This window comes from Pelodiscus sinensis, chromosome 1 (genome assembly GCF_049634645.1).
Source record: "Pelodiscus sinensis isolate JC-2024 chromosome 1, ASM4963464v1, whole genome shotgun sequence".
Lineage (NCBI taxonomy): Eukaryota > Metazoa > Chordata > Testudines > Trionychidae > Pelodiscus > Pelodiscus sinensis.
Genome location: NC_134711.1, coordinates 22,623,797 through 22,651,144, shown reverse-complemented (window position 1 = coordinate 22,651,144; position 27,348 = coordinate 22,623,797). Strand labels below are relative to the sequence as shown.

At 43.5% G+C, this 27,348-nt stretch overlaps 1 protein-coding gene and 1 long non-coding RNA gene across 4 annotated transcripts in view; one reads left to right on the top strand and one right to left on the bottom strand.

The window, feature by feature from the left end:
• The window catches only part of LOC142829089 (uncharacterized), a 31,897-nt gene extending 16,518 nt beyond the window's left edge, over positions 1 to 15,379 (bottom strand). Inside the window, exon 1 of the long non-coding RNA XR_012903324.1 lies at positions 15,241 to 15,379. This is a non-coding gene — a long non-coding RNA (uncharacterized LOC142829089). The remainder of the gene's footprint in view (positions 1 to 15,240) is intronic.
• Positions 1 to 27,348, top strand: part of RSBN1L (round spermatid basic protein 1 like) — a 79,515-nt gene that overhangs the window by 35,640 nt on the left and 16,527 nt on the right. For 2 of the 3 annotated variants that reach the window (XM_075926678.1, XM_006137518.2), the window contains 2 exons: positions 12,177 to 12,820; positions 23,818 to 23,955. In XM_075926678.1, the coding sequence (XP_075782793.1) occupies positions 12,177 to 12,820; positions 23,818 to 23,955 (782 nt within the window). The remainder of the gene's footprint in view (positions 1 to 12,176; positions 12,821 to 23,817; positions 23,956 to 27,348) is intronic. The other variant, XM_075926681.1, reaches the window with a different exon arrangement.

The following is a 27,348-nucleotide window of genomic DNA, read 5'->3' as shown; positions in this document are numbered from 1 at the left end:
CCGCCACCGGCTCTCTGGGATGTAGGCTCTGGGATTGGGACAGGGGGCTACTCACATGGTCTGGTGGCAGGCAACATGGTGGCGCCCCAGCCCTGCTAGTCCCTCTCTCCTTGTGCTGCAGCTGCCCCTAGTGGCCACTCTCAATATCACATCCCTCCCTTCTCTGCCTCCACCTGTTCCATGTTATGGAAAACAATCCCATTCTTGGCACTTCCTGTTTTCTAGGTATAACCAGTGCTTTTTTTGAAAAGAAAGAAAAAAGTGCCAGTACTCCAGGGGAAAAGTTGTTGAGCTGGAGGTGCCGGTACTGCATACTGGGCAGTACGGTCACAAAAAAGCACCGGGTATAACAAACGCTGACTGTGCCTTAGGGTCTGATAAGAGGAAGTTGCATACTGAATTTGGTGGTTTTAACTCTTACTGTTTAGGAGGAGTTCTTGAATGAACAGACAGATGTACACCCATGCTTTCTCATATATAGAAGATAGTGACCTCTGAGTGTGGTAGGGTGAAAGGATCTTCCATACGGAACTTGGTCTGTTAAGTAAAGTGCAAGATTTGCTTTCAGAGTAAAAGTGAAGAACAATGCTTGGTTAAAACTAACATCAATCTTGTGTAAAGATGTTCAGTTGTGTTTAATCAGCTAATCAAGTAGTCAGTGGAAATTCCATCGACTACTCGATTAGTTGATAAGGGGGAAACAAAAGAGCCACAGTAGGGCTAGTTCCTGGCCCTGGGAGCTAACCCTGCTGGGGCTCTGCTTATTAAATGTAGTAAGAGCCTCCAAGCTCTTATTACACTTAAAAAGCAGAGGCACAGCATCTGGGGCCAGGCATGAGCTGGGACTTGGCTAACCTGGCTCACACCTGGTCTCCTCCTGTGCCCCCCCCCCCCCCCCCCCCAGAGATGGTGCTGGGGAAGAGCTGGCTTTTAAGCCAGCTCTCCCCAGTACTGGCTCCAACTCCAACCCCTTGCTGCCTCTGGTTAAGTTCTCTGATAGAGGCAGCAGGGGTGGGGGAGAAGTGACCAGTCAAGTAGTGACTCGACTAACCAATGAGCCTAGGCTTATCGAGTAGTCAACTGCTTGACTAGCTGCTTACATACCTAGTCCTGTGTATATAGTTTTTTTTAAACTCTGCATTGTTCAGCTGTTTCTAATAGTAACTTCAGTGAAGAATAAGGTCAATGTAGAATGTAGGGAGCTTAACTTTTTAAAGGGATGCTATTGGTTTGAAAGATTAAAGACTAATTTTTAAAATACCAGTTTTCTAACAGTGCAGCCTCTCAGTAGCATGCCCAGAAATTTTAATTCCTTTTAAATACAGTAACAAAACTACTACTGCACTCTAGTTGGTATACTTTGAGGGTCTGTCATCAGGGGAATATGGGCTGTTCATTGCCCTCTTTTTGTTCTCCTCCTTTCCTGTCTATGTTCCTTCCTGTTTGCTCAGCTCACATTCTCAGTCAGTGATTCCCAACCTTTTTTACACCGTGGACTGGCAAACTCATTCAAAAACTTTTGTTGGACTGGCATAGAAACATTTGCATATTCATTATGGTAATTAATCACGTGTTGTTTTACATTGCATCTGTACACACACAATACACATCAACATTTTTATCTTAAACAGTGGCTGGCCTGAATTGTTCCTTGAATTTTAAATAAAAAATACCTGAGTTTCCATGTGAAAAAATGAAAAATGCTGGGTTGATATTATCTACATCTGCTTTTTTTTCTTGGGTTGGTGGAAGCAAAGAATACCTTCTTTGAAGCCAGGCCATTTTTTTTCAATATGGAAAGTATTTCTGGGAAAATTTGCACTGGCTCTGCTTCTGTGCAGAACTGAGTCCAGATCTGATGGCTTTTTTTGCAGCTAGGGTCCTGTGTCTGGATGGCTCTCAAATTCCCAGCTCTGGAATATGCAGCTTGTGTCCCGTCCCACAGAAAGAGCCTTTTGTGCACCCAAATGGCCAGACACTTTCCCCAGCAGGCAGCAACCTCTTAGTAGTTGTCTGTGCTGGAGGTCCTTCTGCCATAGAGCTTCTCATTGTAGCACACACAAGCAGGGAGGGAGGGTGAAATCCCCCGGCCACAGCTCTTGCCTCCCACAGAGCTTGACTCATAGGCTGGGCACTAGTGAGCGTCCTCCACGAGGCACTGGCATGGACTCCCTCGAGGACCCATGGGAAGCTGATCCCGAGTAGTGGCCAAAATGCAGCCCCTACACAATTAAGGTGATGCAAGAGTTACAATTTCATATCTTGGGAACCTGGGGCATCCTGAGCAGCTCCCGCAGCAGCCATGGAGGCAGGATGGAGGTTTGTCTTTTGCAGCTGCAGGAGACAGAGTGCTCCAGCAGGGCAGTAGAAGCAATGCAGAGGCAGTATCTCTGTACACCTTCTCCCCTTGTCCAGGGAAGGAGCACGCATGCTGCGGGCTTGAGAGAGTTATCTGGTTGCCTCCTGTCTGGGCTGTGCCCAGCAAGGCGGATGGTGAGGCTGCTGCTCTTGCCTAGCTTTGGGCTGATGCCCTTTGTGCATTGATTGACTAGAATCCTCTGCCTAGTAGAGATAGGGGATTGAGAGATTTTGTTTGTTTGTTAACATCGCACAGATGCACTGGATTCCTGGGGTACAGTGTCAGTCAGCTGGCATGATTAAGGTACTACAGAATTACAAGAGAGCTTCAAATTCAATGAGTTCAGAACTGTAGTGGCAACAACCCAATAAGCATTAAGAAGCCATGCACACAAGAGAATATTCCAAATACAAGGGGCGGTGGGGCATTTTTATACATACTTCACAATTTTCTTTTAAATCACAAAATTTGTGTTTACTCAAAGTGAATAGTGGTTTCCTCACACATTGAAGATTCCATAGAGCCCACCCATCCGCCTCCAGATCCCCCACCCTGGGAAACCTGACAGTAGCAAGTCAAATTCACAGGGAGGAGATGGTCGGGGGAAAATTTCAGCCCAGCTGCTGATGGCATGGAGATGCATGGGGGACTGTTGCGGGGAGGATGTGTATGTTCCCTGCCAGCACTCTGGTTGTTTGGACTCTGAGCAGGGACCTTCTGCTGCTAAGGGAGTCCCCCTTCCCGGCCAGGAAGCTCTCTGCATAGCAGCCCTAACCCTCTGAACAGGGCTCAGTTAGCAGCTGTGCAGGCATGCTGCTGCACTGCTTACCGGGATTTTAGATTCCATCAAGCTGTGGGCATGGCCTGGTAGCATGCAGTTCATAACCCAGCACTGGTCCACGGCTGGCAGCTCTGTCTTCACTCCTCCTGCCCTGGGGTGTGGAGGTTGTAGAAAATTGACTTTTTTGATATTTTATTTGAATCTCTTTTAAGATGGGAGAACCTCTTTCTCTAGTCCTCTTGCTGGATGTGTTGCCAACAGATACTTTCCTTGACCCCAAACCTCACATAGCAATAATAGCTTTATGCCTTCTTGCAGGGCCTGCATGTAGGGGGTGGGGGTGTGTGTGTGCACCTCTGAAACGGAACAGGACTGTTCTTTCTTGTGATTGGTAAAGGATTGACTAATCTGGGTCTGGGGTGGAGAACAGTGTATCTTAATTAGGGATGTTTAAAAGTGTTTAATACGGTAACCATGTAGCTGCTAAAAATCTTAGTGGTTACATGCCCTGTGGGCTCTGAAGTAAAAACCTGCAGCAAAGCCTCCCTGAGAGTGGTGGGACAGCTTTTGCCCACTCTGCTCCCCAGAGGAAACTTTGTTGTGACTATGGAACTGGCTGCTGGCTCGGCTCCTGGGAGGTGGCTTCACTGTTCTGCCGCAGTGAAGCTGCCTCCCGGGGAGCTGGCTGGTATAACTGATACTTATCGGTTAATGGTATCAGTTTATTGGTTAACAGTTAGTTAGAATATAACCAATGTCCCTTATTTTAATACTTATTAGCCAATGTGTTAAATATACCATTTTTTCCCCTAGTGAAGATCGTAAATTTTAACAGGACTGGCGAAAAGTTATGCAACATGTCCTTGACTTTTCAGGAGGCTTGAATATAATAATGCTCTTGCATAGAGTTGGCCTACATACACTTTTATTTCACCAGTTTAATTAAAATCTCTTTAACTAAATGTTAACAAATGAGGCCAGTTACATTGATTAGCTCAATTTGGTGATTAAGACTAGTGTGAATAAACTGATTTAAGCAGGTTCACACATGCGTATGCACTGGTTTAACTTAACTGATTTGGGAAGACCTTAGACCGGGGGGGGTCGTCATTTTTTTGTCAATGTGCAGTTTTCTCAGTCAAGATATAGTCACGGTGCATACTTTTCACACCTCAATAACAGTAATAAGTGAATGAAAACATTTCAATGTCTGTTAAATCATCTGACAAACTGGATTTGATCTGCTGTCTGCTTATTGAATATCCTTGCCTGAAGACCTATTTATGCTTACAGCATGTGTGGTATAGATGCTCTATGCTGACAGGTGAGAGCTCTCCTAGCAGCATAAAAACACCTCTGTGAGCAGCATAAGCTATGTTGATGGGAGAAGCTTTCCTGCTGACATAGCACTGTGCACACTAGTGCTGTGTCGGCATAACTTATTGCTCAGTGCATGGAATATTTACACCCCCTGAGTGTCATAAATTTTTTCCATGTAGATGAAAGTATATAAATAGCCATAGATTGTAAGTTCATGGGGAAGTATACTGTTAGCGTTGTGCAATGTTAGTATACAATTAAGAACACCCAACTGTGGTTAATAATCTGATTATTACTACACATTTCAGAGGGGTAGCTGTGTTAGTCTGTTAGTCTGTGTAGTATGTCTACACAGCAAAGTTATTTCGAAATAAGTCGTTGTTTCAAAATAACTTCACTAGAGTCTACATAGCCAAACCGCTATTTCAAAATTAATTCGAAATAGTGGAGTGCTTATTTCGAATTTGGTAAACCTTATTCCACAAGGAATAACGCCAAATTCGAAATAGCTATTTCAAAATAAGTGCTGTGTAGACACTTGTATCAAAGTAGGGGGCCTCCAGCCTTCCCAGGATGCCTTGGTGGCCACTCCAGCCTCAACAAAGAATACTCTTCTCCCTCCCCAGGGCCCTTAAAGGGGTTAACTCTGGCCATAGTGCCTGTGCCAGCTCCAAGCCTGCCAGCCCAGAGCCAACAGTCACTGCCCCTGACCCAGTGGCCCCAAAACATGAGCTAGCAAGCCACTGGCAGCTATCCCTCCACCGCTCCCCAGGAGCCGTCTGCCAGCTCCCAGGAGCCTGCCAGGGCACAGAGAAGGCGGGCACCTTCCTGATCCAGGGTGGAGATCATGGACCGTATTCAGGTTTGAGGGGGAGGGGTGCCCCAATGTCCATGATTTCCGCACTAGATGGAGGAATGCGGCTGTCTATGGCAGGATAGCTACCAGCCTGGCCACCAAAGGCCACATGCGAACCCAGGAGCAGATTTGCATGAAAATCAAGTTGGTCTGGTGAGACCCCCAACCCTGAGCCCTGAGCTTCCCCTCCCCCTTCCAGCTCCCTTCTCCCAGGTTTCCCCCTCCCCTTCCCTTCCCTCTCTCTCTCTCTTCTCCCTTTTCCCGCCTTCTTTCTCCAGTCTCACCAGAGTTTCATTCTCGCCCTCCCCCCCTCCCATTTTGTTAAATAAAGAGAGTGTGTGTGAATGAAAATACATGTTTTTTTTATTTGACACCAGGAAGAGGGGTTAGGGAGGGGTAAGTGGAAGGACGTGAGGGAAGAATGAGGCACAAGCCCCCAGTGGGGCAGACCAGGGTGGCTCTTAGTGCTCCTCAGGGTAGAAGCTCTCCCACAGGGCCTCTTGGATACTGACAGCCCCCCGATGGACCTCCTGGATGGCAGCCTGCAAAAAGTGCAGCCAGGCTCGCAGCAACGTGTCCATGAGAAGCACCAGAGTGCCCAGGGGCAGCTCTGGCTCCATGTTGCAGAGTCCTGTTGTGTCCCAAGTGAGGGCAACCAGAGCATGCAGAGACAAAATGCTTTGCTGTCCCTCATCGAGGTAGGCAAGCAAGCAGGGAAAGCTGAGAACCGGCTGTCCGGGGAGGTCCCTTTAAGCACAGGCCTCAGCCTCAGGCAGCAGCCACACACAGACATTCCTGACCTGATGCCCTGCCCGACCTGGTTCCGGCCGGCCTTAAATGCAATTCAGCGTCCACTCAGTGTGGACATGCTATTTCAAAATAGCAAAGTACTATTTTGAAATGCATTTTGTGTGTAGACATGCTATTTCGAAAAAAGCTATTTTGAAATAATACTGTAGTGTAGACACATCCTAACTGAAAAAACTTAACTAATAGTCCTCCAGCACCTTAGACTAACAAAAATGTAGATGGTATAATGAGTTTTTGTGGGTAGAACCCACTTCTTCAGATAAATTGGAGTTAAGGAGTCCAGGGTACAAATAAATAGCAGAGAAAGAAGTTAATGGACACAAATAAGGTACTGTACTCAAAATGGTAACTAAATATAAAACCAGTACCCTTCATGTTGCTACATTTCACATTTGGGTGTAAAAAACCTGTACCTATTGCCTTATGTCTCTGAGAGGTTCTCTCTACCTCCTCTCCCCTCCCGCCCCGGCTGCCGCAACAGGGATAGGTACAAGACTTGGTGCAAGCAGAGACTGAGCAGTCCCAGCTCATGCTGGATCCCGAACCAGTTTTTAAGCTGGCTCCCCCTAGCACCAGCTACTGCTTCCTCCCACCCTCCTTTCTGCTTCTCAGACAGAGGCAGGGGGGAGAGGGGTCAGAAAAGTGTGTAGTTGTTTAAGTGACTTGACTGCCCAATAAGCCTAGGCTTATCAGGTAGTGAAATGTTTAAGTAGTTGCTTACATTCCCCTACTTCCAACACCACCTTAATACCCCTTTTAGCAGCTTTTTTTAAAATAAATTTCCCTAGTTTTTTAAGAAACCGGTGACGGGGACGGCTTGTAATCAGGAGGGACTTATAAGGAGGAGGGCTTGTCCTTAGGGGTGCATGATGGGGGTGCTGCTTTTTTTTTGAGGGGAAATGAGTGGGAAAGGAGTTCAGCGTTCCCTTTTCCCACACAAAAGCAGGGGAAATAGTCCTCCCCCCGCCCACTTTAGAAATATTAAGAACATTGCAGTGGCTGCTACATACCTCAGTAGACTAGCAGAGGTGTGACCTACCTCGTTAACAAACTTGTGTTTACACCTCCCTGCATCATATGCCTGTTATACCCAAAACTGGATCGTTCTCAGCTTGATGAATAGCACTGTTCATGTGAAGCCATCGTTTTAAAAAATGTCACTTTTGGAGAAATGTCTTAACTTTTTGGCTCAAGGGCCACAAATTTGTACTACACTGTCTACACCCAACCCTTGCTGTGGTATGCCAGTTTTCAGAATGAGTATTTTTAGGGCACTTAACGGTTATATACTGCACGTCTCTTACTGTGTCTGTCTTGCTCCAAGTCTCTGACTGTGTCAAAGGGAGACTGTAGCATGCAACTATTTTTAGCTCAAATCAGTTATATGCACCATTGTATAAACTCAATAGGAAAGCCTAATAACTTGAGTTATTAAATTCTGAAGCTGGATTGTTTGTTTGTACCATTTATAGATGGTGCCCTCTGACTACCATTCAAAGGGGGGAAAAACTGGAGCAGTGCTGTGAGTAACAGCAGATTTTAAAATAAGATTATCTGAGGAGAATTATTATTGGGAGCACCTTCACCAGATGATTCCATATCTGCACCACTAACTCTACTTTGGACTCTTTATTGATTTAGCATTTTTCAGGCCAACTTCAGTCTGCATGTGTATTTTAAGGCACTTGAAAAAACTAGCTCTCTATGAAAAGCACTTACCAACTTTGTGGTGATGGAAGGACCACTTCATAATTTACAGGACAAGAAAGGAGAGGACTCTAGCAGCTCCATGAGCACAGACAGTTAGTTGTTTGGATGCGCAGTAGCATTTGTGGATCTTTTGTGCAGTGGCCTCACTGACAGTCAGCATTTAAAGAGGGAAGGTGGGTGAGGTAATATTTTTTTAAATGGAAGCATTTTTGTTTGTGAAAGAGATAAGCTGTTGAATAGTGATAGAAATGTAGCCGTGTTAGTCTGGGGTAGTTGAAGCAAAATGCAGGACAATGTAGCACTTTAAAGACTAACAAGATGGTTTATTAGATGATGAGCTTTCGTGGGCCAGACCCACTTCCTCAGATCAAATAGTGGAAGAAAGTAGTCTTCCACTATTTGATCTGAGGAAGTGGGTCTGGCCCACGAAAGCTCATCATCTAATAAACCATCTTGTTAGTCTTTAAAGTGCTACATTGTCCTGCATTTTGCATGAGCTGTTGAGAGATGGCTGGCCTGCACCAAAAGTTTATAATGGCATACCTGTACTATTTGGGGGGGAGGCCTTGTTTACAGAACACAGTTGAGTCATAGGCATTGCAGCAATTGCTCCTGTTTTTCATCTCCACCTATCTTCATTCTGCTGGTGATGTGCATTCTCACAATGAGCACTTGAACCAACTCAAATAGGTCAGTGTGGCAGGCTGACAGCTCGGGCTATTGGCTCTTTGCCAAAACATCACAGCTGGGTACAGGGCTCCTAGTTGTAGGTGTGGTGCAATGGGGCTCCCAGCTGAGAGCAGTGTAAGTAATAGTTCCTACACAGACACTGTCACTCTAGCTACATTGACCTAAGTGCCATGCCTCTTGTGGAGGTGGAGTTATTAGGTCAGTGTGATTAGGCACTTATATGAACAGGAACAGCATTGTAGTGTTGACACTTAGGTAGACATACGTCAACATAAAGCAGCTTAAGAGTAGTGTAGACCTGGATGTAGCTATATTGGTCTAACTGCCTGCAGCAGAGAGTATTACTTGGCTACTGCTTCTCAAGCAGGTGGATTAACTTCAGTGACAGGAGAGCGCTTCCCATCAGTGTACTGGGGTGTCTATGCTGGTGCGCTACAGTAGCAGTGCTGCAGCTATGTTGTTGTAGCATTTTAAGTGTAGACATAGCACTAAGTGAACTCTTCTTTAGATCTAGGAAAGGTACTTAAAAGTGGAATAGATGGATTAACATAAGTAGTAAATACACATAACTGCCACCCATATGGAGTATCATTAAACAATTACAATCCATACTTAGTAGGGCCCACACATTGAAAGAAGCCTTTCATGGACCCCCTTTCCTGGCCTACAAACAATAGTGTTGCCAAGCTCATATCCAGAAGCAAGCTCCCCACAGACCAAGACACATCAACGCGCAGAATCTGCCATAATCACAGGTGCAAAACCTGAAGACTTTTATCTCAGTAATTCTCTCTCCTCTCCCTCTTCTCCTCTCCCTCCCCCCCCCAAATCTTTCAAGATTCGTGGCTCCTACACCTAGTATTGTTGTTATGCAAATTCATAAAGAGGACACTGCTGGAAGTGAGGCATTGGCAGACTCAGAAGGGGAAAGGGGTTCCCCTGTCAGGGGTACTCAATGGAGATGATGGGTAGCATCACTCCCTGTCAGAATGGGAGGAAGGCTGATGCAAGCCCAAGACACAGCAACAGCTGTCAGTCAACACCGCCTTGTGAGACTTGGGAGGTGGATGGGATCTGCCAGCTGTGGAATGGACCAATCAGCTGTTAATGCAGGGGAGGGACCACTGAGGGAGTGGCCCAGTCAGCACCCTGAGGTATAGTGTCCGCTCTGCAAAAATCATGGACTTCTCCTGTTTGAAAAATTTACTTGGCCAGGGAGGGAGCCTCAAAAGAAAGGCAATACTGGGGAAAACCTGGACATATTGTAATCTTAACTATACATGTCTATTGCACCATTTGCTGGATGTCATTCAGAGCACTACATGCCCCCAAAAACTCTGGATGAAACTAGACAATCACAACTTTCTTGAATGGACTCTGTCATGGCTCCTTCCCCACTCTGGCATGATAAATGCAGAAGTGGGCGTCAGCAATTACCCTAAAATCTGATCTCCCCGGCTTTGGCATAAAAATCTTAAAAACCTAGATTTTGGGAATAAAACTTCTGCTGCCACAACCCAAATGTTGTTAAAGAAATCAGGGGAAAGATCATTTGGGAAATTATACCCCTAAAGTAAAAATCAGGGCACACTATTAACCAATCCCAGGTTAATAAAAAGAAAAGAGAACTTTTATTATTACAGCAATATTCCTGTTGCAAGCATAATGACTAGATGGAAAGGTAACCAAATATACTCATGGAGGAACTCCATGGGCTTAGAACTTAGTTACAAAGAAAAGCCAAAACATCTTTTTAAAAGTGCATGGACATCAGATCCCATACCCAAACCATAAAACAAGAAAACCTAACGGATTTATCTAAACTTTACCCTACCTACAGAAAGTAAAGAATTGTTTCTTGGAGAGAGACATGTTTGTGTCTCTCTGTAGCTGCAGAGAAACTCACAGAGACCAAGGAGGGAAAAACCCAAATTTCTTTGTCCCAGTTTAAAATTCCTACATACCTTCCTAGTGGTGTAACAGTTAACTCGAACTAAGGACTTAGTTCGAGGTAACATTTGACTGCCGCTTGTAGCCGAGGGCAGTTAGTTCGGACTAAGGGGATTTAAAAATGGCGCCCGGACGGGAAGATGCAAAGAAAGCCCTGAATATTTAAATCCCCCATACCAGAGTGTAGGGGGTCCAGCCTAGTAGATTGTGTTCCAGCCCTGTGGAGGGTGCAGCAGCATGGGCTCCCCAATGCTGGAGGGGGGGCATGAACCTCAGGGGGCCAGATCCAGGCAAGTTGGGGGCTGCATTTGGCTCCTTAGCCTGAGGTTCCCCACCCCTGCTCTAGAACCTAGCAGCAGGGTGTCCTCCAGCCCAAATACCTGCACCAGTTTGCCATCAGAGCCTACTTGCAGGGTGTCCTCAGCTAGACACCTACAAGCCCTTCCCCTCCAGAGCCCAGCCTAGAGGTGTCTGCCCATGCATGGTCCCGGTCCCTAGTCCAGAGACCCACTTTCATATAGAGCCCCCACTTCAGGGTTCTCGCCAGAGTCCAGGGATCTAGAGAGAAACAGCCTGATGCTGGGGGCCTGGCTTGTATGAAGTTTTCCTACACATTATTCCTTTTCTTTGGGGTGTGCCAGTAACTGTCCAACTTGTCATTCTCCTTCCCCTGGCTGTCTTCTGTCTTTGAGATGGAGAGCTGAGTTCTTTGGGGGCCAATGGTCCCTCGGGCCAGGCAGCAGCTGTACAGTACCAATTCTGTGGGGAAGAAGGAAATTCTGTGCAGAATTCCCCCATGGTCAAATAAAAGATACTACTTCACTCACCTTATCTCTCAGACCCTGAGACCAACATGGCTACAGCAACATTGCAGTCTACATTTAAATCATTTAACCTACTGGCATAATTGCTGATGAGGTTGCACCACTGATTAAACAGAAGAGGTAAGATTGTGATTATTACAATACTTTTCAAGGTCAACCTGTTTTTGTGTGTGCGCCTTTCTTTGCTGTCTCCCACACCCATGTACATCTTATTCAATAGTATGAGTGGAGGAAAAACAACATTTAAAGTAGGGTTTTTACCTTTTTCAGAGTGCATGTGTAACCCGCACCCCTGGGTGTGGTACACTGTCCCTTTTAGTGGTATTGAGACCACTTATAGAGAGTGTGAGCCTGCTGTACAACCTTAGTTAATATCCACCTGGCTTTTAGCTCATGCAGTAGAGGCTCAAGCAATAAGCTCTAGAGATCCCAGGTTCAATTCTGCCTGTCAGCCTTATGCACATATCTAATTAAAAATATTTTAAAAGTGAAAAATCCTGTGTTTTAACAATTGGGCCATGTTTCTAATTATAAATACACTTCTGTGTAAAGTTCTTGTTTCATAATGCATAATATGAAAGTAAAATATGTCTTACAGAATTATAGCTAATGTTAAATTTTGAGGTTCTGGTGATGATGGGTGGTATGGTCAGTAACCTGTTAGAATAAATGATCAGACCTAATATGACTGTATAACATTGCTTTAATTGGTATTTGGCTTCAATAAATATCTCTAAAGTTGTTTGATACTTAATTTATAGTGTTAAGTCCCATTCAGCATGCTCTGTATGGGTAACTTTTAATTCTGTTACTTAAATTGGGGCTTTCATATAGCAGGAAATATAGGTGTTTTAGAAATCTCTTTCCTCTCTACAGGTGGGAAGGAAAAGCCAAAAACTAATGCAGAAGAATTACAAATTAAAAAGGTAAAGAAGAAAAAGAAAAAGAAACATAAAGAATGTGAGAAAAGGAAGCGTCCAAAAATGTACAGCAAATCTATTCAGACCATCTGCTCAGGATTGGTTTCTGATGTTGAGGATCAAGAAGCCAAAGGCATAATTGATGATCATTTTAAGGATTTCAGTGGGAAGAATATGGATTCTAAGAAGGACTGTGGGTCCAAGATATCAGAGAACAGCGAGTTTCCATTTCTCTCGTTAAAGGAACCACGGGTTCAGAATAAACTCAAAAGGTTGGACACGTTGGAGTTCAAACAGCTCATTCACATTGAGCACCAGCCGAATGGAGGTGCATCAGTTATCCATGCCTACAGTAATGAACTCTCTCACTTGTCTCCTGTGGAGATGGAGAGATTTGCGGAAGAGTTTGTGGGTCTGGTTTTTAGTGAAAATGAAAACTCTGCAGCTTATTATGTAATGGGTATTGTTCATGGGGCAGCTACTTATTTACCTGACTTTTTAGACTACTTTTCATTTAATTTTCCCAATTCACCAGTGAAAATGGAGATTTTGGGAAAGAAAGATATAGAGACAACGACTATGTCAAATTTCCATGCTCAGGTAAGAGGTTGCATATTTATTTTTTAAAAATATCTAATGGTTTCAAATAAACTGTAAAAGTTTTTAATACATTTGCTATCAGCTAGGATGTACAGGCAGTCCCCGGGTTACATGGATCCAACTTACATCGGATCCCTACTTACAAACGGGATGAAGCAACCCCGCACTAGCTGCTTCCCCCAAGCAGACCAGGGAGACGCGAAGCTAGCGCCCCCCCGAGCAGACCAGGGAGACGCGGAGCGGCTTTTCTCAGCAGACACCTCAGCTTGAGAATAAAGGACTGAGGGAAGTGAGGTGTGGGAGAATAAAACTTAGCTCTGGAGAAATGTTTGGCTAGAGTTTCCCCTACAATATGTACCAGTTCCGACTTACATACAAATTCAACTTAAGAACAAACCTACAGTCCCTATCTTGTACGTAACCCGGGGACTGACTGTATAGATAAAACTGAAGATTAGGAATAGGAAAATATTTGAATAATCAACTGTTAAAATATAGAAGATAGGAAAGCTTTGTTTGCATTCAAACATTACATTGTATTGTTTGATTAGTTGAAGTGTGCATATGTTTCTGCTTCTGGAGATTTGTTGTTCTTGATTGAAAAATACCCATCATGTTTAGAGCATGAAAATGAGTTTTCTACCTGGTCTTGGCTGCATTTACATATTTGAACATGAACCACAAGGCTACAATTTGTATGTTACATAATAGTAACATTTTATATGTAAAGCCCATTTATTGTATATTAGGGTATATATTGAGGCTTCTAAATGAATCTTTTCAATTAACTGTGTTCCCTTGAAAGTTATTAAATCATGTGGCAAAAAAAAGGGGGAGGGGGGTCAACTTCCTGAATTTCTAACAATAGCTGCTGTTTGCTAGATATGTCTTAACTTTAAGAGCTATAAAAACAGTACTTCTCAGTGGAACAAAAATCATTTCAGCTTGTGTAACTTCAGGAGACTATTTTTAGTTTAATGAGATTACCACCAGTGCAATATAATCACCTGTGTAGATGTTCATGAAAGAATTAAAGAAGTTGAATAATACTGTTTTTTACATCAGATTTGGATAAGTCATGTAACTGTTTACCAGAAAAAAACAAGTTACTACATAGTTTTAAAGAATTTTCATACACTGTTTTACAAACATCACATATAACTTTCATCTATATAAATGTAATGATAAAAATGTGTGTTCAAATGTGAATAGTGTACCACACATCTTATTTGTATGTAAAGCTTTGCAAAATAACTTTTCTAAAATGTGCGGAGTGTACCAAAAAGACTATTCATAACACCCACAATTAAGACATGTTGCTATGAAAACTCAAAGCATCCTGTTATGCTACAGAACACCTATATTCAACACTGCTACAAACATCTGTTAGTCTTACTTCCCTTCTTAAATGTCAACAGAAATACAAAGATTAAAAGTAAAGGCTTCTAGAATTATAGAATAACCACCAAAACCCGTGGTCCCCAACACGGTGCCCGCGGGCGCCATGGCGCCCGCGGGGGCACTTGCATGCGCCCGCCAGGTGCTCGGGGCTGGCCTGGCCCCGGGCACGCGGCGCTTGAGTGCCAGGCGCGTGGCGCTTGCGAGGCGGGAGTGCCGACCCCGGGCGCGCGGCGCTTGCGGGGGGGGGGCGGGGCCCCCCGGGCGCGTGGCTATGGGGGGCCCCGGCCCTGGGCAAGCGGCTATGGGGGGGGCCGCCCCCGGACCCGCAAGTGTCCCCGCCCCCTGGTGCCCGGCGGGCGAACGGCCATGCCCCCTGGCGCCCGACAACCTCAAAAGGTTGGGGACCACTGACCAAAACTGTTTCACTTAAGACAACTTAAGATGGATCCAACTTTGCATGTAATTGTGATCTCTTATTCCATACTGTACTAAAATGAACTTCACTTATTTGCATCCTCTCTTATCAAGCAATCCAGATGATACTGTATGTGGCATGTCTCATTATTTACTCTCACACCAATCTGTTTTTTGCAAAGTTTAACTCAAAATAATGATTGTTTCCCAGATTCATACAAATATTGAATAGCAATAGACAGAGAATTGGTATCCATGAAACTATATGAGAAGTAACAATGTGCAGACTCCTGTTCATTTCCTTGAGATCTTTGGAACTATTTTTAATCTGTTTAATGTATACTATGTTGATTTTTATATAATGCTAATTTTTAGTAATATCAATTCAAATGCATTCCAGAAATCTAAATATGTCAACACAGCTGTCTGCTTTTCTCCATCAGACTCCATAAACTTGTCATGTTGATTTGACTATATATATTTTCCATAAAAGCATGTGGACTGGCATTAAAGTAAGGAAATATATTTTTATTGCTTAGTCCCTTACTAGTAATTAACTATTTTAAAAAAAAGTCCATCCCAGGTAAGATGGGGCCTATAATTACCTGAATCATCTTGTTCATCCATTGGCTTTCTTTCCCCTTCTTTTTCTTTCTTTCCCTTCCCCTTACTACTGCCAGAACAGGGCCATTACAGCAGCTAGTTGTAAGCTTTAGGTGAGGAGGCAGGAAGTCCAGAGGATAGTTAGTGACACATGTACGTTTGTGGCTTATGCAGTTATGCACTGAAGTTAAAAGCTACTATTCCTGCATATTTGGTCTCCTAAGACATTTTACGCAAGTGAAACTGGAGTTCAAACAGTGGCCTGGGATTTTCTAGAAGTACTTAATTCCAGTTCAACCTTTGCATTAAATTGTGCATGCAACTTAAAGCAGTCTGTACCACTTTCCTTCTCCTTTTGTATTTTGACTTCCTGGTTTTTTGTATTTTGACTTCCTGGTTTTAAAGTTAAATCTTGAAATAGAAAATCAAGGAGCTCAAAGTATAAATTCTCACTGCAACATACTGGGGTTGGGTATGATTTGTAAAGTGCAGCAACATGTGCTGTTCTGATTGTCTTGTGTAGACTCAGCTGGCATGTCCTAAAAGGTACCTAGTTTGTATTAACATAGTCTTGTTTCACACATGCTGTTAGTGTAAAGTTGTTTCTCACTTACTTTTAAAACCACCAGCAGGGTGATAGTCTGGGTACCTTACAAATCACACCCTTCTAGTGCTCTTTGCTGTCATCCTGTAGATAAGTTCACTGTAATTTAGGGCTTGAAAAATGTATCAAATGATTGCTAGAAGACTGAACCTGCTAAGGGGCCCTTGAAGAATTCCGCAGGGATTTCAACAATTTCCACCCCACCATCAATCTCAGCCTGGACAAGTCCACACAAGAGATCCACTTCTTGGACACTACAGTACAAATAAATGATGGTCACACAAACACCACCCTATACCAGAAACCTACTGATGAGTATTCTTTCTTAGATGCCTTTAGCTTTCATCCAGCAAACATCACATTATCCATTGTCTACAGCCAAGCCTTAAGATGCAACCACATCTGCTCCAATCCCTCAGAAAGAGATGCATGCCTCTAAGATCTTTCTCAAGCATTATTAAAACTGAAATACGCACTTGGGGAAGTGAAGAAACAGATGGACAGTACCAGAAGAGGACCCATAATTCATCTACTACAGGACGGGTCCAACAAGGAAAATAACAGAACACCACTGTCTGTCACCTACAGTCTCAGCTAAAACCCCTTTTGGGCATCTTTGATAATCTAACCCTATCCTGGGAAATGATCCCTCACTCCCAAAGACATTGGGAAGCAGGGCCAGTCCTTGCCTACAGACAGCCCCCCCACCCTGAAACAAGTACCATCAGCCACACATCACACCACAGAAACACTAACCCAGGAACCTATTTGTGCAACAAACCCTTGCTGCCATTTCTGTTCAATATCTAAACAAGAAACACTATCACAGGACTTAACCACATTAACCACACCATCGGGGCTCATCCACCTGCAAATCTACTAACATGATCAAATGCCAAATCAGATGCAATATGCAATCAAATGCCAGCAATGCTTCTCTGCCATGTTTATTGGCCAAATCAGATATCAAGAATTGTAACATACACAAAAGTAGAACACTTTTAACCTCCCTGGACACTCAGTAATGAATTTAACTAGGTCAGTTCAGTCAGCATGGGTGGCGCACATTTTAAAGTAGCCATCCTTTTTGCAGAAAAACTTCAAAATCAGACTACAAAGAGAAACAGCAGAGAATCATAGAACACTAGAACTGGAAGGGACCTCCAGAGGTCATTGAGTATAATTCCCTGCCCTCATTGAAGGACCAGGCACCATAATTCATTTGCAAATTTAATACAAATTAGGACTGAATGGGGACTTAAAATGGTTACAAAGTCAATTTTTTCTCTTGGTATTCATACTTCCCCATCAAGTGCTGGCAGTGACTCACATCCCCCTGACTGAATTGACCTCGTTAACACTGGACCTGCACTTTCATAAGTAACTCCCTTTTTTTGATATGCTATTACATTCCTACTTCTGATTTCCACTCCATGTATCTCAAAAAAAAATCATGTTTTTTATCCATAGAACTTTATGCCCATATAAATCTGTTATTCTTTAATGTGTCACAGGACTCCTCATTTCTGCAAATACACACTAGCACTGCTGTTCTGACTTAAACTCATTGTTAGGACAAATCACAATCATAATCCAAAATAAGCTTTTATCATCCACCCATCCCAGTTTAGAATTGGAAAACACAACTATTTAGTTTATTAAAATGCATATTATGTGTCTCACTTTAAAAATGCTTACAAATAGGCAGTATGCACATTGTCCAGAATGTACCTTGTAAGTCTGTATTGAGTACTCAGGATAATGTTTTAGTGCAAGGGTGAGGATCCTAAGACCCGGGAGGCTGCATTCAGCCTCCCGCTTTGCCTGGTTCTGGCTCCTGAGGCTTGAGTTCTCCCCCGTAGCACTGGGCAGCCTGCTTTGGCTATCCAGCTCCCCCAGCCACCCACCATGGAGTTGGAGCACACAAAATCTATGAGCATCTAGGCTCTGGTGTGGGAGGAGAATGTGGGGAGTATCTGTTTCCTCAGTTGGGGGCCGCCTTAATGAGGGTATTTTTTTTTTCTTTTTTGCTTCTCACTTGTGAGTAGCCCTTTGCTGATTTTTTTTTTTCCTGTGGTTCAGTGGCTCCAACCCAAAAAAGATTTCCCACCCATTTTAGTGTCTGCCTTTTATATACTAATATACTTTTACCAATAATTTGCTTTTTAAAGCCTTCGGCTGTTCTGAAGTCTTAATTAAACTAATTGGATTGTGCTAAAAACACATCTGATTGATGCTATGCTGACCATAGAAATGTATGTTAATGAAAATATTACAATTTTGATTTCATCGATCCCATCTGACTTTCTTTGACAATTTTATGCCACTTCCATGTAATAAATGCTGATGTAACCCCTTTACAGACAGGTTTGGCATAGACAGTTGTATTTTCAGTTAGTAGATACATCTGTTACTACTTCCTCTGCTGGAATCAGCCTATGTCTTTGAATTTGGATTCAGTCATGCAGCCTATATAATAGGAATATTATCTAGCTGCTTTGAATATTTTTTTTCTTTTTTTTGGTGCATGCATGCTTAATATGGTCCCAATTTTCTGTTTAATTGTGATCTTCACTTCAAGATCTTCACTGCCACGGTGACAGTGGTGCTATTAGCCTGTGATCTGTCCAGTCTCTCAGAAACCTACCGTTGTTTTTGTAATCTTATTACCTTTGGGTATAGTATCTTGATCAAAATCTAGCCTGCTGTTCAGTTACTGTATTTGTACTCAGTGCATATTTGAAATCTAGGGTACGGTAATTTTAAAGCAATTGGAGAGAGAGAATTCTGTTTAGGTTCTTCATTGCATTCATCTTTGTGGTATATAATGAAATTGTGAACTCTCAGAAAGTTAGGGTTTAATTCTTTTTTCAATAAACCAAATTTGAATGGAGATGGTGGAAATAATTTTTCAAAGTTGTGCTGTTTTGAGACTATTTCATTCACTTAATTTTGTTATCTGAACAAATGACAAAGATCTTGTCATACTTTTATCTGTATTTCTTGAATGGCATCTTCAGCTACTTTGATCAGGGCAAAATATTTTGCTGTTTTCAGACTATAATAAATTGAAATTAGGCAAGAATTAATTCTTCCCTTAGATCAGCGCTGGTAGCTATTAATTATCCAGTCATTTAAACTTGTTTGACAAACTATCCTGTATTAATGTTGTTAATTCTTTTTAGTTTTAAGTTTTTCTGGACTACCTTACTTATAATAATTTATAAAGAACTACACATTTTTAATCTGTCTGGAAGAGTATTTTCATATTTAAGTGGTTTCTTTTACTACAGTGAAAGTGTACAAATTCATTATTTTCTTAGGTTTTTTTTTTTTTTTCATTTGGCTTTTATGGCATAATTGCTGACTGATTAGTGCACTTTGGTCATTGTAAGCTAACAAATTTGTGAACGAGGTTGGTTGAAAATTTTTTTGAAAGATGTGGAACATTGTGTCCAGTTATCAGTTTCATTTTGATGCCATACTGTGATATAAAATGTCTCACCTATGTTCTCTTCCATTTCACTAGGCAGTGCTTTACTCCAGTGGCAAACATGATCTTAAAATCCAAATAAACTGATTTCTTTCATCTCACAATGAAGATGAATCCTGTATTTTGCTGCTTAATAACTGACATTGTTTGTTTGTGTGTATTTCTTTGAATAGCTATTGGTTTTCATTTCCTACGTCCAGTCACTTGTGTTTTTGTGCTTTTTTTTTTTTTCAACTTTTGGGGATGTTAAATTGGAAAGTAATTTATGCTGATATTCGGTAATCCTTATTCACTCATTTTCAGTATTGATCAGTGTTGATGGAAGAAGTCTTGGGGGCTGCACCCATTTCCATCAAAACTTAGTTCAGGTGTAGTCTCATCCCTCAGGTTCTAGTATTTGGCACACAGTAAAGCAACACCAATTTGACCAGACTCAAATGTAGGGGGTGACACAGGCATATAACACATCCAAAGTTACATAGGAAACCTCTTCCTTTAAATACATTTGGATTCGTTTATTTTTTGTTAAATGCCTTGCATCCATAAATGGTAACTGTTGTTGCAAACCATCTGGAATTTTAATGCATACTGCTAAATCCCCTTTGCAGGTGGTTTCACTGAGATGCAAGAGAAATTTGCTTAAAGTAAAATAGGTGTTGGTGCATCTTCATCCGAAAACAATGGATGCATATCTGCAAACTAGTATTCCATGCTTTGCTGGCTATTTGTTTTTCCTGTCTGTTTACTTATATACTCTCCACTGCTCAAGAAACATCCTGACCAGATGTTACTTTCCTGTTTTTAAATGAGGGCACACAATCAGGTTCTGTCTTGCATAATTCCAGCGGCTGTGGAGTTCACAAACCTGTTGTGCTCCTGATTATTCATCAGTCACCCTCATTCTTTAATGTGGTCCTGTGGACTTCATTGCTTTCTAGGGACAGGAGTATGATCAGGCACATCAGAACAGCAGTTGTTCAGCACAGGTGTAAAGTGATATCCTAACCAAGTGCAGGATGGGGGCACAACTGTGACAGTCTCCAGGGTTGCAGTAAGGCACACGTTCATCTATAAGGCTTGACTCTTCATTTGTCATCACTGATGTGAGGCTCCATCATCAAGGCAAAGGCACGACAGCTAAAGTATAGGACTACTATCTATAAGACCTCTGAGAGCTAGCACAGTCTACTGGTACTATGAGGAATAAGGATTTGACTGTATAACTGGTTACCTGGTAAACATCACCCTTACTGAGCTATGCTTACTAGGTGCCAGCAGGCGTAGCTTCCCACCTGCGGCAAGCGGAGGGCTGCTCCAGCCCCACTGGGGTTGGGAGCTGGCCACTCAGTGTATGGGGTGGGAGTGGGGGCTGTCTGCTATAATGGGGTGCAAGCGGTAGCCCCCTGAATCCCAAATTGGCAGAATAGACACCATCCCTGGCTATGCCCTCATGCCACAGGCCCAGAGAACCTAAACAAAGTGGGAAGATGGCAAATGTCTTACCAGCTCCAAGCTCACTGAAGACCGGGAAATGCCTAAAGGAATGGAATTTCAAAATTGGTGAAAAAAGCACCATTTTATCCTGGAGACTACACTTTGGACAACAATTTATTCGTTGTCCTTTTTCCCCAGAGCACTCACAGGAAAGAGAGAGAGTGGGGACTAGGTCAGAGAAATGAGAGCACATTAGACACAGAATAAATTACTTTTACTGCTCGCAGCATTCAATTTGTTGTAGTTCCTTTGTGTTGCAATACTGAAAATGTGTTTACATTAATGAATCCGAATTTTGCATCATTCATTCAAATATGCAGCACACAGTCACAATATCTGTGCATGCACAATAAGTGTCTAAAATCCTATCTACATTTCAAGCATTATATCTTGAAAACAAGAAGAAATGTGATTATGTACACACGAAGTATGATTAAATCCTTGCACCAGTGCACATACACAAGACACATTCAGTATTGTTCATCAAAGCATTATGCAAAAGGACATGTATTCTTTATAAAGGGCACATAAACTTGCAGTATGAATACACTGTATCTCTTGCTCTGTGTCAGAGTAGTTGCATCTTTTTGTAGAGGCATTCAGTGTGGTTGTTCTAAACATTTGCCAAGTTTGGCCACCTCTTGCTTACATCCATTTACAAGCTATCTCCCTTTTTATCACAAACATTGTCCAAAACACAGCAAGCAGCTATTGTAACAAGATGATGTTTCTTAGCGTCCAGGCTTGACATCAAGTTCCTGTATCCATCTTTCAGTTTTCCAAATGCACATTACACTTGTCATTCAGCTGTTTCTCAGGGTATAATTAAACTGTTCCTTTCTCTTATGCAAGTACCAGTAAATGGCTTCTTAAGCCAGGCAAGCAAAGGGTAAGCTCCGTCTACCAGAATGAGCGGTAGAATGGTATTGCCTCCAAAGTCCATTGATACAATTGATGCAGAATTTCCACTGGTCATAGAAGAAAGCATTCTAGATCAGGAGTTCTCAAACTTCACTGTACCATGACCCCCTTCTGCCATTCCTGACTTCTCTGAAGTGAGGAGAGGGATCCAAAGCTGAAGTCCCAAGTAGAGGGCTTGTTATCTGAGTCCTGATATATTTTGGCCTCGGGTCCCAGCTATTCCAACACCAGCCTTGGTAACTCCATTGAAATGGGATTGTGACCCAGTTTGGGATTCCTAAACTGGGATTCCTAAACATTTTTAGAGACATTCTAAACTTTCCGAAGATTCTGGTGTCCTGGAGCTTTCTAGACCACCTTACATAAATCCTGGTGAACTTTCCACGGTGATGAAACAGGCCTTGCAACATCATAGGAGGGGATTTTCTGTTCATGGACTCTAAGTCCTAATGTGAAGGGTTAAGAGTAGATATGTAGGACTCGTTGTGGCTTTAGTCAGGAACCCATGATGCAAACTAATTAATTGCCTGTGCATTTCCCACTTTAAGATTCAGTGGGTTAGAACTTTATTGATAACATTCCATTTTTCTCTTTAAACAACCCAGATAGTTGATCTACCATCACCAAACTGTCTGATTACTGACTTTTGGCAAATTCTCAGCTGGTAATGACCACACTCCTTTCTACACTGAGGGCAGCACTTACATAGATATTCTGCTGCAGCCTGTGTGTGAGTTCTGCACAGATTTCTGAGAGAGTGGCTTGTGACATCCTGAAATTCTGTTGCCACTCCTGCTCCTCCCTGATTTGGGACACTGTGCTCTCCTTTCAGACAGTACTTGTTGACCACATTTTAAAGCTCCTTCAGGAAAAGGTGTGGATGTGACTGCTTGATTTCAGTTGCCTTCTTTGGTTGCTTTATCCCAGTTTTGAAGTCTCTTCCCAACTGTAGATGTTAGCAGCTGCTTGTTTGTTACAATCCACACTGTGATTAACATAATCATAACCTGTCCTGCATATTGCATGATAATGCTTTGAAAATGGCACTTAATGTCTTTGAAAACATTGTGTGATAGGGCGAAATGAGGCATCATAGCAATTTAATTTGACAGTAAACTCCAGAATTCCTTTGCCTTCCAATAAGTGTAAGTTTTCAACAAGAAAAAAAATCCCAGAGTGTGTAAGAACGCTGTAGCAGAGCAGCATACCCTGGGATGTCTGCCCACTCAGAATGCTGGCTGCAATTTCAAAATATTATTGTACTGTGGGGCTGCAATTAAGGTGCTATTGCTCCGTAAAATCACAGAATAACAATGTAATGTTTATGCATTGCTTATGCAGTGTTTATTGCAGATCACATGACACGTACACAAAATCTATGGTATCTGCATTAAGTGTAGATGTGCCATAGGTCACTTTACTCCTGAATGAGAAAATCCACCAAGGGTTTAATGTGCTTTAACGTCTATATATTTAGCTTATTTGCCTTAACTTTCTTGACCGTCTCCATTTAGACATGGCCTTGGTGTCGCTTCTTTGCCCTTCTTCAGGTTTTTAAGATTTGTTTCATCTTTATACTTTTGAGAGGTTCACCTCCTTTATGCTGTTACACTCTCTAGCTTTCTCCTGCTTCACAAAACCATAACTTTAACATTCCATCCACTTTTTGTAAAATCAAAATTACTTTTGGTACTTGTTTGGATACACATAGTAATGAATCCTGTTATTTCAAGTTAAGACAGAATTTAACCGAATCTTGCAACTTGCCGGAAGTATCTTCTGTCTATAATCCTTTGTATTTTAAAAACCATGTTGTCATATACAGTAAGAGTTCAATTTTCAAGCTGCGTGCTATTTCAGCCAGTTGGTTATTTCAAAAGAATGGTTTGTCTTTTTATAATTGATAGTATGTAGTACAGTTAATACTATTTAATAAGCATTGTATACAATATTAATGTTTTTAACACGTTTCAGAGAAGACAAAGACAGTATGTGCACTTGGCATTGATTTATAAACTGGTATTGAGTCCTCAGTGTAATTTATAATTGACTTTCATATTCTTTTAGGTAAAAAGAACATACTCCCATGGTACATATAGAGCTGGCCCAATGAGACAGATCAGCTTGGTTGGAGCAGTGGATGAGGAAGTGGGGGATTACTTTCCAGAGTTCCTTGATATGTTGGAAGATTCACCTTTCTTAAAAGTAAGGGGAGGAAGGGAAGGGGAGAGATACTTCCAAATGCTCTTATCAGTGGTTTTCAAGCTATGGTCCGTAGAGCCCTGGGCGGGGAGCTGACTGCCACACTGGGCCTCTGGGAAAGGTGGTGGTGGTTAGGGTTGCCAGGTGTCCGGTTTTGAACTGGACAGTTCAGTATTTTAGCTGTCTATTCAGGAAACAAATTGAGAATATAAATGTCTGGTATTTACTAAATTAGATGTAATGTAGATTGTGATGTAATGTCAAGTGTGTCTGGTATTTTTGTTGAAACCATCTGGCAACTCTAGCACTGGTGGTGGTGACAACTCTGCACTTCTAGAGGCCTTTGGGGGAAGGGGCAGACTGGAGCAGCCAGCCCTCGGTGCTGCCCAGAGCATGCTGTGTGTACCTACCCCCACACCTGCCCCGCCCCCAAGCACTTAGAGCTGCCCAGAGGACGTTGTACATTGCTTCAGCAGTGATTTAAAGGGCCTGAGGCTCCAGCTACTGCTGTAGCCCCTTTAGAACTGCTGGTCCTCAGGCAGTTGCCCCTTTCTTCCCCCTCATCTGTTGGTGGGTCTGCCCCTTGGAATCTACAGACTTTGTCTAACATTTTCAAAGGAGTCTGCATCTCCATTGGACATTTTTTAGGGGTCCACAAATTTAAAAAAGGTGAAAGCCACTGCTCTGTGAAAGAATGGAAATACTTATTGTCGCAGGTCTGGCTGAGCACCTATGCTGGCTAATCAACAGGCTCCTGTGAAGGCATACAACCATTGACTCCTCAGGGTTTTTAAGCCTCAGATGTGAATAGAATGTAGTTCAGTTGTCACCAACCAGTCAGTCGTGAGGTAGTGTTCCCAGCCCCCTTCGTATCCCTTAACCCCAAAGAGGAGCCCGTGATGGCGCTACAGCCCTCCTGCAAAAATGGAGCTAGATCCAGCTTCCTGCAGAAAGGGTGGGAAGTCCCGCTGCTACGCCCCAGATATGGCTTTTCAGGAACCTCACACAGTTCCTCCCTTTCCCACAGCAGCATGCACACTTCCTTAGAAGCCGCATCTGGCACTGAGCCTCAGGACTTCCTCCTCCCCTCCCACCCCCTGTGCCACAGGCAGGAAGGAAGGCAGCACGGGGAAGAAAGGGAAGGCAAGAAAACGTGCGCACTGCTCTCCCCACAACAGCACGCACACTTTCTTGTTTTCCCTTCCTTCCCCGTGTTTGGCGCAGGCCAGAGGTGGGGGGTTTAAGATGGCAGCAGAGGATCCAGAGCAGCTGGATTTCTTAAAGGAGCAGTACATGCACTTCTTCCAGTGCTGCCTGCAGATCCTGCCCCAGAGATTCTCATCCCTGGAGACCCCCAGGAACCAGCTGAGCTGCCCCTGCCTCCTCCCCCTGGCCAGACCTCCCACCAGCATCCTGGCCCCTCTCCTACCAGCACTCTGCTCCTGTCCCCTGGCCAGACCCCCACCAGCACCCTGCTCGCTCCTGTATCCACTCTTTACCCAGATTCTGCACCCCCCCAGCCCCAGTCCCTATCCCAGTCACTGGTAGCTTTGTCCTGCTGGATCCCTCATTTTTGGCCCCACCCTAGGACCTAAGGGTGCCCACAAAATCCACTAACCCTGGAACCCAAGAAGAGTTAATCTGGCCTGAGGCCTTGAATCTCAGTCCTACCTATCCTGCCCCCCTCCCCCCCATGGGGCTGGAGTGCCCAGAGAGTGTAGTGTCTCAGTTGAGGGCCACATCAGTGAGTCTTGGTGGGAGGGGCTTGGAGGGGTTATTTTCTGCATCTCACGTGTGTGGTCCCCGACTGATTTTTTTTTTTTTCCAGTGGGTCACTGGCCCCTGACCCAAAACAGGTTCCCTGCCCCTCCTATAAATAAAGACAACGCTGAAATGTTTTGTGTTGGACATTAATATTTTATTTAAAAAATGAAGCCTGGCCAGCAGACCCCCAGTTAGGGCCAAGCCTCCATCTGACTGCAGCATCATAACACCCCTGCACACCCCAACCCTTAGCCTGTCATACACCTAAGCCCCCTGCCCTGAGCTCCCCACATCCCCCAAACTCCTGTAACACCCCCCACACACATTTCCAGTCTTGTTCCACAAAACTCCTGCACCACCCATACACTGCAAACCTGTGCCCATTCTGCACAAACTCCCTGCCTTGAGTCCCTCATATACCGCAACCCAGACTCCCGCACCCCCACATCCACAAGCCTGTGGCTTGCTCAGCACCCCCACTCTCCACCTGACCCCAACATTCTCCAGCCTGGAGCCCCCTCCATGAGCCAGCATCCCCTTCTCCAGCTCCTCCTGCACCCAAATTTCCTCCCAGAGTTTGCACCTCTCACTCCTTCCCATACCTAAATCCCTCATTCCTACTCCAGAGCTTGCACCTCCTGTCTCAACCCAGTGAGAGTGAGTAAGGGCTGTGGCCAGCAAGTGATGGAGAGGATGGGACCTCAAGGAAGGGGTGAGGTCTTGGGGAAGGGAGGGAGCAGATCTTGGCTTATCCTGATATTTAAAAAGTGATCTTGGGTATAAAAAGGTTTGAGACCACTGGTCTAGTTGCTTGCTCACCTTGGCAAATACTCGGAGTGCAGATCTCTCTAGAAGCCACTCCTGAGAAATTTGACCATGTGGTCCACAAACCAGTCCCTGGAAGCAGCGCTGGCTCCTAGGCTTCCTCAAAGCTTAAACATACCCTTTCTGTGAACTCTACCTAAAAGCTCATCTCTTCAAGGAGGCACATGCTTAATACACACAAAAGTTTGAACAAGAGTCTGAATTCTTTCTTTAACACCAAGAAATATATACATCTGTAGAAAAATATCAAACGTGTTCCTTGCATCAGTTGCCTGCCCCATCCAGAGCATTCATAGGGCAAGGGTCAGGGTTGTCTGGGGCCATTCAGAGTCCTTCTCTTTGCAGTGCATAGCCTGGGTACTGTGGGTCTCACTTAGTCTTCCCCTTGTGAATTCTTTTTTAATCTTTCAGTCCCTTAATCAGATGACTTCTGGATCAGCCTCAATAGGGGATCACGGACCTCTCTGCCAAGTGATTTCATTGCCATGCATTCTGTTTGCTGAGAAACCAGTTCATTTAAGTGGAAGCCAGTTCTTTAGCTAGCATTTTTATTTTCTAATAAAGGGCCATTTTGAGTTAATGACCCTCTATTGTGACTCCTGTGCCGCTACCCACTGGAATTTCAGTCTAACGCTGAGGTAGAGTGGCAACAGAGAAGAAGGTTAGCCCCTGTATTCAGAGTGGAGTTTTCCTCTTGACAAAATAGATACGGGGAGTTTGTAATCCCCTGAATTGTTCAGAATTCATAAATTGTAGATTGTTTCCTCAAATCATCACACTTGCCTATATTCACTTATTTACCAGATC